General features: G+C 34.2%; 2 protein-coding genes across 7 annotated transcripts in view; one reads left to right on the top strand and one right to left on the bottom strand.

The window, feature by feature from the left end:
• IFT74 (intraflagellar transport 74) overlaps positions 1–12,058 on the bottom strand; it is a 36,886-nt gene that overhangs the window by 24,054 nt on the left and 774 nt on the right. For all 4 annotated transcript variants that reach the window (XM_086869197.1, XM_023944443.2, XM_086869199.1 and 1 more), the window contains exons 2-8: positions 11,837–11,983; positions 11,253–11,388; positions 10,694–10,742; positions 9,771–9,869; positions 9,535–9,595; positions 9,037–9,096; positions 8,010–8,071 (exon numbers count right to left, since the gene is read on the bottom strand). In XM_086869197.1, coding sequence (XP_086725323.1) covers positions 8,010–8,071; positions 9,037–9,096; positions 9,535–9,595; positions 9,771–9,869; positions 10,694–10,742; positions 11,253–11,388; positions 11,837–11,959 — 590 coding nt within the window. In that variant the 5' untranslated portion in view covers positions 11,960–11,983. The remainder of the gene's footprint in view (positions 1–8,009; positions 8,072–9,036; positions 9,097–9,534; positions 9,596–9,770; positions 9,870–10,693; positions 10,743–11,252; positions 11,389–11,836; positions 11,984–12,058) is intronic.
• Positions 761–6,820, top strand: LRRC19 (leucine rich repeat containing 19). Of its 3 annotated transcripts, XM_023944444.2 has the most exons (5): positions 779–883; positions 3,257–3,349; positions 4,284–4,794; positions 4,994–5,188; positions 6,415–6,820. In XM_023944444.2, exons 1-5 carry the CDS (start codon positions 857–859, stop codon positions 6,735–6,737), a joined length of 1,149 nt encoding a protein of 382 aa, XP_023800212.1. In that variant the 5' UTR covers positions 779–856; the 3' UTR covers positions 6,738–6,820. The 3 variants fall into 3 exon arrangements, with proteins under 3 accessions (XP_086725328.1, XP_023800212.1, XP_023800213.1); XM_086869202.1 differs by lacking the exon at positions 3,257–3,349 and having other exon boundaries at positions 761–883; positions 4,720–4,794; XM_023944445.2 differs by lacking the exon at positions 3,257–3,349.

The raw sequence follows: 12,058 nt of genomic DNA, 5'->3' as shown, positions 1-12,058 counted from the left end.
GATGAGGCTTGGAAAATTGTAGTATGTTTTGAGATATTATGCAAAGCAAAAGTGCCAATAACAGCAAAGACATAGTGAAGTAAGACAATTTCTACAGCCACATATTGGAGAGGAATGGAGATGGAAAGGAGATGAACTGTTCTGTAGTTTGGTGGTATGCACTGGACAGAATGAGCACTAATGCAAGTAAAAATTTATAGGACAAAGTGCTTGTATATAATCCATTTTTTTCAGCCCGTACATAGACATTTACTCCAGAGCAAGTATGATTTGTTTTTAGAACTCCTTCCTGAAATACAGCCCTTTTTACAGACATCCTTACAGTGCATGTAATTCTTTGCAAATAAAGAACTTTATGTATCACCTTGCAGTTCCTCTGACGATGATGTTTCCGAAACACAAGCATAATACAGAGTTAACTAGCTACTAGAAAGCTTTACTTCAGAATGCCAATATCCTGACATTTTCTTCATTTGATGAATGATCAAATTAAAAATGCAAAACTTTCTGTCTCCCAACATTTTTCAGTTGATTATAATTCAACATACTTACATACAGTTCAACATACAGGTGAATCACCTGTGGCATTTAAAGTCACTGCTTCCTCTATGATCTGGAACTTGACACTTCAGCATATTTCCTACTGGCTTTCCTATTGGCTGCTGATCCAATTAAATCCAAGATGATTATAAGAACTTGCTCAACTTAGTCAATCTTTTGCTAAGGATTTTCTAGGTTTATTATTTTTTTTACACTGCTTGGTTATTCATCAGGTACAAAGGTTGAAGAAAAACAAAGTGCTGTTTCACCGTGTTATTTCTTCTCAGTGCACTGAAAAATCTACACATGTGTACACATGATACCTCTAAGAAGCAACAGAAAGGTAAGACATTTGGCATGTCTAATTCAAAATGCAGACAAAGATTTATTACTGTAACTTTGTTGCTAGACTGGAAGCAAACACATCTCAAGGTACACTAAAATTTCAGGAATTAGTACAGCCCTTGGACATGCTGAGTTGTTAAGTAAATTTTACTCCATTAGAAACCTGGGGAACAAACTCTGAAAACCAGACTGATTATATAATTTTATGATTATATAAACTCAATTACCTCCCCAGAAAAATAAAAACCATTACATTATTTTTAAATTATATAATTTTAAAAGTACTCAGACGGAAATTTTTAAGAAAGCACTTCTAATTACAAGGAAATATCAAAGTATTCGCAATGTATTACCAGTGAATTGCCAGGCTAAGTCTCTTTCCAAAGCAGTTAGTTTAAATAGTAGCTTGTAAAATCTGGTTCTACTAAAATGCTAAACTTCAACTAAAATTACAGATGCTTTCCTGTTCTCTTACTGATTATATAGACTTATACACACAAAATACAGGCAGTCACATTTGTAAGAAATCCCTATGTTATCAGCAGAAAATAAAGAGCTAGGAGTTATGTTTTGGACTTAGACCTATGTACAACTTAAATTTTCAATTTGGTTGTTATTAACTTGGAGAGAAACATTAAAAACAGATGGCTGTTGTCTTGTAATCTGAAAACTACTACTGATCTATATTTATAAATTACCAAGTTAAGACCTGCTCTGTTTCTGAACATCTGAAAAGCTATATCTTTAAAGTCCAAATAATGTAAGATCCAGATGTTAAAATGGTCATTTAGGGAGTTCTAAAAGTGCATTATATCTTCCACTAACAATACACAAACTGGCTACAAAAATATGCAGGCAACCAGTATCACCACTGACAAGTGCAAAACCTAATACAGAACATAATTCCACAATGGCTGCTGCTGCTGCTAGCGCTGTTTGTCCCTGCCACAGATAATGGCTAAAGCTTTATGAACTCTTTTTGTATTCAATATAAGTTCCTGACAGAAGTAGAAATACACAATGCATCTATCAGAGCACTCTAAGTGGCCTTTATCTTCCTCTTCTTTCCAAGAAGTTATGAAATTTCCAGGCTGATTCAGTTAGGTGAATGAGGTCAAGCCTCTGACATGCAAGAATACAGAAGTTATCAAGCAGACTTGACCAGTTTGTTCTATGACCTCATTTATTTCACTAGGATCAGCAAAGGTCTCCCAGCACTCATTTTAAGGACCAGTGGAGGTTTCATAAATCTGACAGGCCGCCTATATGTAGCCTTGTTTGTGCAATTAAACTTCCTCATGTAATCCCCCCCATTTTTTTCTGTTAAATTCAGTGAATGCTCTGTACAGCTCACTTTAAACAAGTATCTTACACTTTACCTTTTGGGTTTCTATTACTTTGGAAGATAGAAATCTGGCAAGGAGATACTAAAATCAACTCAACACCCTATCTTTGCAGACACTTAAGAAAAACTGGAAAACTTAAAGGTTTGTTACCTTTCATATAACATTTACATTCAAGTGTGGCATAAACAGGGACAAACTTAACATTTCACAGACATTGTGCAACATTTCTGCTCAAAATGAATAGATACTGCAAATAGTGTCTGACTCAAAGGCAATGACTGAGAGACCCTTTCTTTGAGAGATGTTAATGCCCCAGAAAATACCATTTGTAGGACCTTTCCTGACTTCCAAAAAATTGGGCTTGAATCTGTACAAAAACTCCATCACTAGAGATTGAATGTTTACTAAGTTCCAAAGATCAGAGCAACAACTATACCTTCATAATAGACAAGTTGAGGTTTATGTCATATTATAGGTTATATTAGGGACAAAAAAGAGATTAAAAGATTGACATTCTAATTAAAAATTCAACAAAATCCTTAGTAACTTACAGAAGTACATAAAAAAAATCTGACTGGACAAATAAAATACTGTCTAGTAGACTAATCTGCCTTTGCCAGAGCAACAAGAGAAACTGTATAAGGAGAGCATGAAAGCATCAATACTTTCTGCATTTTACTCCAATCATAGTCTTCCAGTACCCATAATTGCTTTAACAGGGACATTAATGAGTACAGCCCTACCTATTTGTTTTATATATTCATGATACTTTTCTCTATTAATTTGTCTAACCAACCCTTTTCTATTTGCTGATACAGTCTGCACACTGGATTTTAGACTTGGCTCAATTAAGTGAAAGCTGAATTCATTAATTCTGATAACACCTATTTTTTCACTTAATTTCACATTACAAAGTATTTATATAGAAAAAGATTTCTTAAACTATCATTGAAATAACTGTATCTATTAATTTCTTAAACTACCACTACAGAAGACACTGGTCAAAAGTGTTGTTTTTTCACTAGGCTCCAAACATGAAACACTATTGGCTTGTGATCTGGGCTGGAACACTGTTTTTGAGTCCAGTCACTGCTGTCTGCAACATTACTTCACAAATCGTAAGTTTTACATTGATCTGAACTACCTGTATTTTTGAAACATACACCTGAAGCAGAAGGCATTTTAAAAATTGTTTCATAAACATGAAAGCCCTGAAGAAAGAAATACAAAAATGCAAGAAGAAGTGGTTTTCTGTGTAATGGACAATTAGCTGATGGTAGTCATTGTAAATGGGTGAATAACACTAAACATATTTGAGATGACTTTGTATCTTAATTTCTTCCAGACAACAGCAATGCCTCTTTACATATATACATAAGTGTATTCTTTTCAGAAAACAAAAATATTTCAAGGTATTGAGAGCAAAGGCTCATATCAGAAAACTGTAGCTATGCTAAACTTTAACACAGAAAAAAAAAATGAAGTGCTATAGCAAAAATATATATAATAAATGTTTTGTTGAAGGTCTGCTCTAAAGATGTTATTTTAAATGAAGAGTAAACATAGATGTTTTTAAAAGAATACATTTTAGAAGGCATATTTGAATTTATTTGCAGCCCTGAATAAGTTTCCTCCATGACACCTTCTTTCCACATTATGTAGGAAATTAATTATTTTTTTACCCAACAAATAATTAATTCCAAATATTAATTCCAAAATTGTATGCATTTGGTTTGTAACCAAAACTAGTTACATTTTGGATGACCATCACATAAAGACCCATGCATCTAAGCACTGAGCTCAGCACTAAGTGGCCTGGAATATCAGGTCTCCAGACACTAGGAGGATTCATTCCACTGTATCACCAGCCCATGAGTTATTTAAGAAAGATGTAAATAAAACTTAATGAAGATCAACATAATTTTTCTTCCAAAGTGACAGCATTAAAAAAATAGAAGTTCATTTTCTCTTGCCCTTAGCAGTCCTCACTGAGACACCTTCATTAGCAGACTTCTCTACAGTATTTAATTGTTGTCATCCTCTTTTCAACAGGTTGCTTGTGAGGAGTCTGGAAAGGACCTCTTTAATATCTCATTCTACCTTTTTCAAAATGTTACTAAATTAAGCCTCAAAAACAATAAAATCACTTTAGAAGATCATGACAAAGAGATTCTTGGACGTTTTATTAACCTCACTGAACTTCATCTGAATGAAAACAACATTACTGTACTGAACAATAACAGCTTCTACAACCTGAAAAATCTTATAACTCTGGATATTAGCAACAATTGTATTAGCACAGTTCATAAAGCAGCATTTGCAGGACTAAATCAACTCTCAGTGTTGAATCTATCCTATAACATGATTGCTCAGCTGGATTCAGAAATATTCACTTCTCTCAAAAGCCTGACAGTTTTAAATCTACAGTATAATTTTCTGAAATATTTTCATATAAAATCATCTTTTAAACTGGTTAAAATTGTTTTAGCTGGAAACCCATGGATCTGCTCCTGTGATCTCCTTGACTTACAGATATGGCTAAACACCTCCAGTGTGATATTAGGTAAGTTTTGGTAAGAGCAGCATTTCTTATCTTTTTTACATCAAATAACTTCACTGTGCATTTCTGTCTGATGTGGATAAAATCCACTGTCAATTTACCCATATTATGCAGTAATACAAAGAAATCCATGAGATTTTTTTTCATTAGACTGCCAAAAATTACCAGCATCTCATAGCCTTTTCACTGCTCACATTCACAGAAAATGAAAGCAACACTACATGTACATTTCCAAACAAGGAAAAAATCTCAATCAAGATGGCAACTGACTGCAAAACTGAAAAGACTCCTTTAGAAAACATTGAAACTTCCACTCCTGCTGTTAATCTTAGAAGTAGTGCCTTAATAACAGCTCAGACTCCAAAGAACATCACTGGAAACAATGGAACTCGTGCAGGTAACACATGGATATTTCACTTTACTGCTTATGAGCTGTTTGATCTGCTGCTTCATGACTTTATACTGTTTTGCATTCCCAGTACACTCTAGCTCTTTCACAAAAGCCAGGGGTACAGAACAAGCATATTTCCATGTTCTGGTAAGACAGTCACACAGATTACTGTGATTGTTAAGGTCTACCAAGTAAGTGTTCAAAACAGATAAACTCCAGAATTTTCCAATGATACTAAAAAATTATGATGAAATTCCAAAGCCCTAAAATTGCCTGTAACTGTCTAGATCTCTGCCTAACAGAACTAGGGAAGCAACTTGAAAAAAAATAGTTTTTTTCCAAAACTAATTGCTTTCTAGGTGCAGTTGTCTTCCTAAAATGTGACAGCATGAACCTAGAGATTTTACTCCTTTCCTGATTGTGTTCAGTATAAAGCATGTGAAGGTGCCCATTGTACACTCTCTGGAAATTTCAGTGATAGTCTCCTCACCATTCTTCTCCTTTCAATGTTAATCTTACATGCTGGTTAACTCTTCCATCCTGAAATGCCTTACTTCTTTCTTCTGTCTAAAGCAGGAAAATTATCTACAGATCTACACACAAATTATAAGCTACCACTGTGACACTTCCCTTTAGCTGTACCACCTTACAATTTATTTTAGGGTAGTGGCCAGCACACCAAACCAGCTGCTAGATAAGGACTACTGGCTACAGTTTACTGAAATTTTTATTATAAAAGAAACACTGAAAAAATATGCCAAACAAGACATGATATTTTCAAGGTTCAGACATTAAAACCATATAAAAAGTAAAGCCCAGGAAGTAGGATTTGAAGCCAGAAATACTGATTTTTTTTTTCCAAAGGCTAATCTTGGAATTTAACTTTTGAAAAAAACACCATATTTTATATGTATTTATTATTTTTATCTTTTATATGTCCTCAGAGCTTTATCTTTGCAATAGGCTTTGAAACAATTGTTTTTTATAAATATGCAAGGCAGATTTATACTGCTAGGAAATATGAGATTCACATACATTATTAGACTCTGTGATGTTACTGACTCAATAACAACACAGCAACAAAATTCTACTAAAGTTCTGGAGTCACTCTGTAATTCCCCCATCAATGTTTACTTTGTGAGTTCTCAATTTAACTATGAAAAAAAAAATATACTTGAGTTCTTGCTAGTATTCCTCATAAAGATTGCTCTTCTTTTCCCATTTTTTTAAAGGGCTACCACTTGTTGGCAAAAGTTGGACCTTCCTAGCGGGTGTCCTAGGATTTGTCCTAGGCACGACACTCCTGATTTTTACTGCTGTAAAATGCCCGGCATGGTATCACTACTTGATGAGCTACCGTCACCGTCGTCTGGAAGAAAATGACTCAGAAAGGTTTGAACAGGAGTTCTCAGCTGACATCAGCTCTTCTTCAGTATTGGGTACAAGCAGTGAAGAACCCATTGTAATATTTGAGAAAGCTCATGCATGTGGAGATGAAGAAGATGGATTTATTGAGGATAAATACATAGACATATATGCAAATGAGGAGTGTTAGTATCTTAAACAAGAGATGCTGAACTAACATTTCAAAAACATAGTACACTTGTGCTTCCATTGTATGCTTTATTACATACAATACAGAATGAAGTTATGCAGTCTACCTCCCTCATCTTGCCAAATCCGTAGTAAGATTTTACTGCATCAGTCATTAAGTTAAAAAATGGGGTCATATGCATGCATTACTGGTACAAAAAATACTTCAACACCTGCAAAAAATACTCATAATCCACTTTTTATAATAATGTATTTGGCTATTCATATTGGGGGGCTTACTGTATATTGTTTAACATGAAAAAAGTAGCAGGTGAAGCTGGCATAATCATTAATGATTTCATTGTGAAGAGGTCTAGAAGAAAAAAATAATTTCTCTAAAATATTGAAACAGACCACAGACAGACTAGGGGCTTGCTCCAAATCAGTTTTGTAACAGTTCTGCAGTCTATTGGGCAAAAGTAACACAAAGAGAGAATGGAGCATTTGGATATTTTTTACCCAAATTAGCAAAGCAAGAAAGACCAACTGCTCTATTCCCAAAAATGTGTATGTGTATGTGAAACGATAAATTACCGTTAATGCATTGCTACTAAACCAAGTATTTTCTCTTCATATTTTCTTAACACTTAAAAATGCATTCAAGGTGGAACTGACACATTTGCAAGCTGTTGAAAACTACAGTTCTAATGCAATGTGACATTATTAACTGGTAAACTGGTTGCTTTGGAGTGCTTATGGGTACATAAAATCTCACTGCTGAGATTGCTTTCACTAGGAACAAGCACACGCAGGCTCATACAGTTTTCTCCTGCACCTCTCTTGTGCCTAAATTAACTATCAATACACAAGCCATTTTCATGGCTTACAAATTCTTATTGCAAGCACCTCACCACCTTCATCTTTCCCTCTACACAGCCCCAACTAACTTGCTAGGTGAAGGTCTAGTTCCCACTCCTGCTTGCTTTCTTCACTCTGCTACTCCACAACAAAACTTCCAAAACTTGATTTGGCAGATTGCCAAAGGACAGGAGTCCCCACTGCCACCTAACTGTTCCTGGATGTAATGGTAATTATCTTCAGATGAGTAACCAGAGTTTAACACTAGGAAATCGAGCTGCCATCTGGCACTAATGTATCACCTTGAAATTGTTCAGCTAACACTTGTGATATGTATTGCACTGTTAGGGTAACAGGTAACATGTCAACTTTCCCAAACTGAGTTATGAGAAATTGAGTTATTCCAAGATGAAAAACATACACTTAATGTACTTACAATTGTCTTCTTGTGAAAATTTTTTCTATATCCTGAGCGTCTTGGTCATTCTTAACCTTTAACTTAAAAAAAAAATAAAAATAAAATATAATCAAGTTTATAATCAATCATAGAATCATACAGGTTGGAAAACACCTCTAGAGATCATCAAGTCCAAACCCTAACTCAGCACTGACAAGTCCACCATAAAACCACATCCCTAAATACAAATTGTACACATCCTTTAAATACTTCCAGAGAAATGGATTCACTTACGATTTCTGTGATATCTACTCCTAAAACATGAAGAGTAATATACTCTTTAAAACTACATAGATGGGATGAAAAGCATTCTCCTCTTTATGACACAGACATTGTATCTTTATTATTCAATCAAATGCAAGGAAAAAAAAGTTGTTTTGACCAAGAAATATTTCGGCCATTTTTCAGGTTACCAAAACAACCTTTACTGAAGCTGAATCCTTTTGTTTGTGGACAAATTGATCATAAGAAATCAAATATGTATAATGCCATTCACGCTTAACACTCAGAAGATCTGTTAGAAAGTAAGGAAAGCAAAAGAAGAACAAAACTCTTTGATTTTGTGGTAGCTATGTCAGAGACCTATTTATTATTTTTCACACTTGAAACATTTAAAATGCTGAAAACAAAAGAGAACTTAATGCCCAGAACACCAGGTAGTTTTACAGGAGAGTGCAGTCTGCTTAAATTTGTCTCTCTTAAGACTTGTTTTCTATGCCATCCCAAAAAATAAAAAAATAAAAAAGGTATTATAACACTCATAATTTGCATTGGGATAACAGCCCTCTCAAATTTAAATCACAGAAAAATATCATGGGCATTAGCACAAGACTTCAGGCAATTGTCTTAGTGCTAATATGTTGCCAACATAATAAGAATTTAACTGGGAAAAAAATGCCTATTTTAAGTCAGTGCTATGCTTTCTTTGATATGTCACACATTCAAAGCACCTAAAAAGTAACACATCATTTCATTGTTAAAGCATAGCAAATATCCTAATTCTTACCATATTGTAATCACGGATCACCTCTGCCATATCTGTTCTGGTGTTAAGTATATCCACAACCTGAAACAAGAAAGAATTCCAACCAGTTACTGCTTTCCTTTTCTTTTTTTTTTTTTTTTTTTTTTAAAAAAATCAGATAAAGAGTTCATGAAAACACAGCAAATTTTGGTTATTGTGAATGGAAAAAACAATTTGGGAATCTGAGTAGATCACATGTCATTTTCAGAAACAATCATTATATGTTGCTGTTCTAAGTATGGAAATACTGCACAGCACCAATTTCTTAAATCCATATGCAGACGCGTCTTCTAATGTATAGTACACTTTTCTTCTGTTTCCATCTCCTTCCAATAAGTGAATAAAGGCAGCATTAGCCATAAAAATGTACATTTTTACATAGAAATATAAAAAAATTTATTCTGAATAAAGCAAAAGCAGTACAAAGCAAGCAAGAGAATAAATGATAGCATTCAGTATCAAAATTTGACAGCAGCATACCATGTTGTAGTCTGCTAGCTGACCTTGCAAATCTTTGATTTCACCAGCTAAAGCCTCTGCCCTAAATATGAAACAAAAAGTCAAATTTCAAATGGTTCAAATTTTAAGATTTATATATGTAAAAATAAAATAATGAAAAAAATAATTATTCACTGATTCCCTGAAGCCTGCCCAATACTTGAAAATAGTCTTGTGACTTAGAAAGTTAGCACTGCACTAGCTGCAATACATCTCACCGTTTTTCATAGGACAAATAGGCAGATTTCTCTTGCTTGTACATTTCTGCTTCTTCCTGAAGCTTGTTAATTTCTGCTGTAAGTTCATTTGTTTTATTTCTGAAAAAAAAAAGAAAGAAAAAAGAATCATTAACATTTGGGTATACAATTAAAGCACAGCTTTGTATTTTATATATTTTACTCTAGGAGATTTGCAATTGGTATCCCTCACACTGCACTTTCAACTCAGCATTTTTAAGAAGTGGGGAAAAAAGCAAAATGGTTGTATCAGATAAAGTCCTAAGTAGTTGCTGAAAAACTTTGGTATGAAAAAAAGTGTTTTAATTAGCTTTTTGTCTTTGCTAGCAAAACAGATGTGGAAAGAAAAAAATGACAGTGCAATTTCAGAGTGTGGGTATCATCCATATTTAAAATGACAACTTTTAGGACTAATTTGTAACTAATGGACTAATTAGGACTAATTTAGGATTAATGAGCAACTGATAAAATCCTGCATGCAATAGTCTGCACAAGGTCTTGCTTTTGTCATTGCTAGCTGAATGTATAATCCAAGTAAACCATCTGAAATGTACAATAAAAAATGTTTAGTTTACGATGTTACTTCTTAAAAATGGAGCTATCAGGCTAACAAACACTGGAGGTGGAAGCTCAGAATCACTGATCCTGCCCTTACTAATGCTCTGAGAGAACATTTAACTTAGCAAGCCTAACAACAAAATCTCAAGGGAATCTACTTCCTTTCTTCCTACAGAATATCTATACGCAAAATAACCTTCACTCTTACAGCAGCACTTATTCATTATATGAATATATATTATATATCAAGTTCATTATATGTGAACACCAGTTACTGCACATTACTGTCAAGCTTCAATTCTGTGTCTGAAAGGGAACAGACCATTAAATGTGTTGTTAAGACGTACCTTAGCATCCCAAGGTAGTATGTTTTATCCATTATCTGTCTCTGAGGACCTGATAAAAGAGAGAGCACAGATATTTTGTTAAAAAAACCCCTAATTTAGATGAACTGTAAATTAAGAAAACCATCTGCAAAATTTTATATTAAAAAAAAATACAACTAATGTCTTTTACTATTATTAAAGTTATCACGTAATTAAAAAAGAAGGCATTTTTAGACTGCTGTGAAGATAACATTACTTATACAAATATATGAATAGTTACTACCTAATAGAGTATTTTAAGTATTCTGTAACGATGGAAGAAGACACAACAACCTTGTTCTACTCTTCTGAGTTATTTTTAAAGACAGCTCAGTGACAGAGAAATGCTTATCTTCTTCAGCTGCCAAGAGTAATGACAGAAAGAAGGATGCTTTAATTTTCTTTTTCTTTTTGCTGCTCTTTTTTATCACTGCTCTTCACTCTGCAATTTATACAGTGATGAAAAATTTTCCTTTAAAAACCTAAATATTCTTTCAAAATGTTTGCAGACATCTTGAGGGCTATTTTCAGTATAAAATACCTTTCATTGCAGTTTTTATTCCACTTAATCCCTGTTGAGTCACTGGACGGTCTGCAACTTTAATCTGAGATGATAAGACTCCTCCAGGAGTCAAAGAACCCCCATGAGAACCAGGTCTTGCTGTACTAGGAGGCACCTATAAAAAAAACAAATGAAAAATCTACCAAGTCTGAATGATTACTTTATTATCCTTAAGAAACTTCCAGAGCAGTTAAAAATTTCAGTCCCTATACACTTTCCGTAGGAATCTTTTAGCATTTACATCTCTTCAAGGAAGCAAAGTTTCAGGCAAACATCTGCTGTAGAAGGTAAGGGATTACCTTTGAGCAGCTGTTCATTGTTCCATCTATCTGCAACATTAATTCTATTTAGGTCTCCCAGGTGAACTCCAGATGCTGCAAGTCCCCAGCTCCCCCAGACAATGTTAGCAAAACTTTATACAAAACTGAAATCTTAAATTCTTCATAAAAGAGAGGTTCTCCTAACTCATCACGGTACTTAAAAAAAAAAAACCAGTAACAACAAAAAACCCCTAAATACATCAAAATTAATGTTATATTGATTTTTAACATGTTCTAACATACCGCTGTTCCTATTCTGCCTGCTGATGGAGTCCTTGATGAAGAGGCAGGCCTTGATGAAGAGGTCGGCCCTATTCCTGCTCTTGAAGCAGAACGAGCTGTGGGAGGTCTGTTACTGCTGGCCATATTCGTTTACTTTTTAACTTCTCTCTGGTAAGGAAAGAAATCGTCCTTTGATTTGCGTAAGGTCCTTAGGACTGTGAGAAACCGAGTCTTTAAAGCATA

This window comes from Cyanistes caeruleus, chromosome Z, assembly GCF_971803275.1.
Source record: "Cyanistes caeruleus chromosome Z, bCyaCae1.hap1.1, whole genome shotgun sequence".
NCBI lineage: Eukaryota > Metazoa > Chordata > Aves > Passeriformes > Paridae > Cyanistes > Cyanistes caeruleus.
The sequence above is the reverse complement of the archived record's forward strand: the minus strand, read 5'-3'. Positions and strand labels throughout refer to the sequence as shown.

Excerpts from the sequence above, each read along its gene's own strand:
- LRRC19 (XM_023944444.2), top strand. The coding sequence starts at position 857 with ATGATACCTCTAAGAAGCAACAGAAAG. Across the intron at positions 884-3,256 it reads CTCTAAGAAGCAACAGAAAG|GCTCCAAACATGAAACACTA; the intron begins GTAAGACATTTG and ends TTTTTTCACTAG. Across the intron at positions 3,350-4,283 it reads GCAACATTACTTCACAAATC|GTTGCTTGTGAGGAGTCTGG; the intron begins GTAAGTTTTACA and ends TCTTTTCAACAG.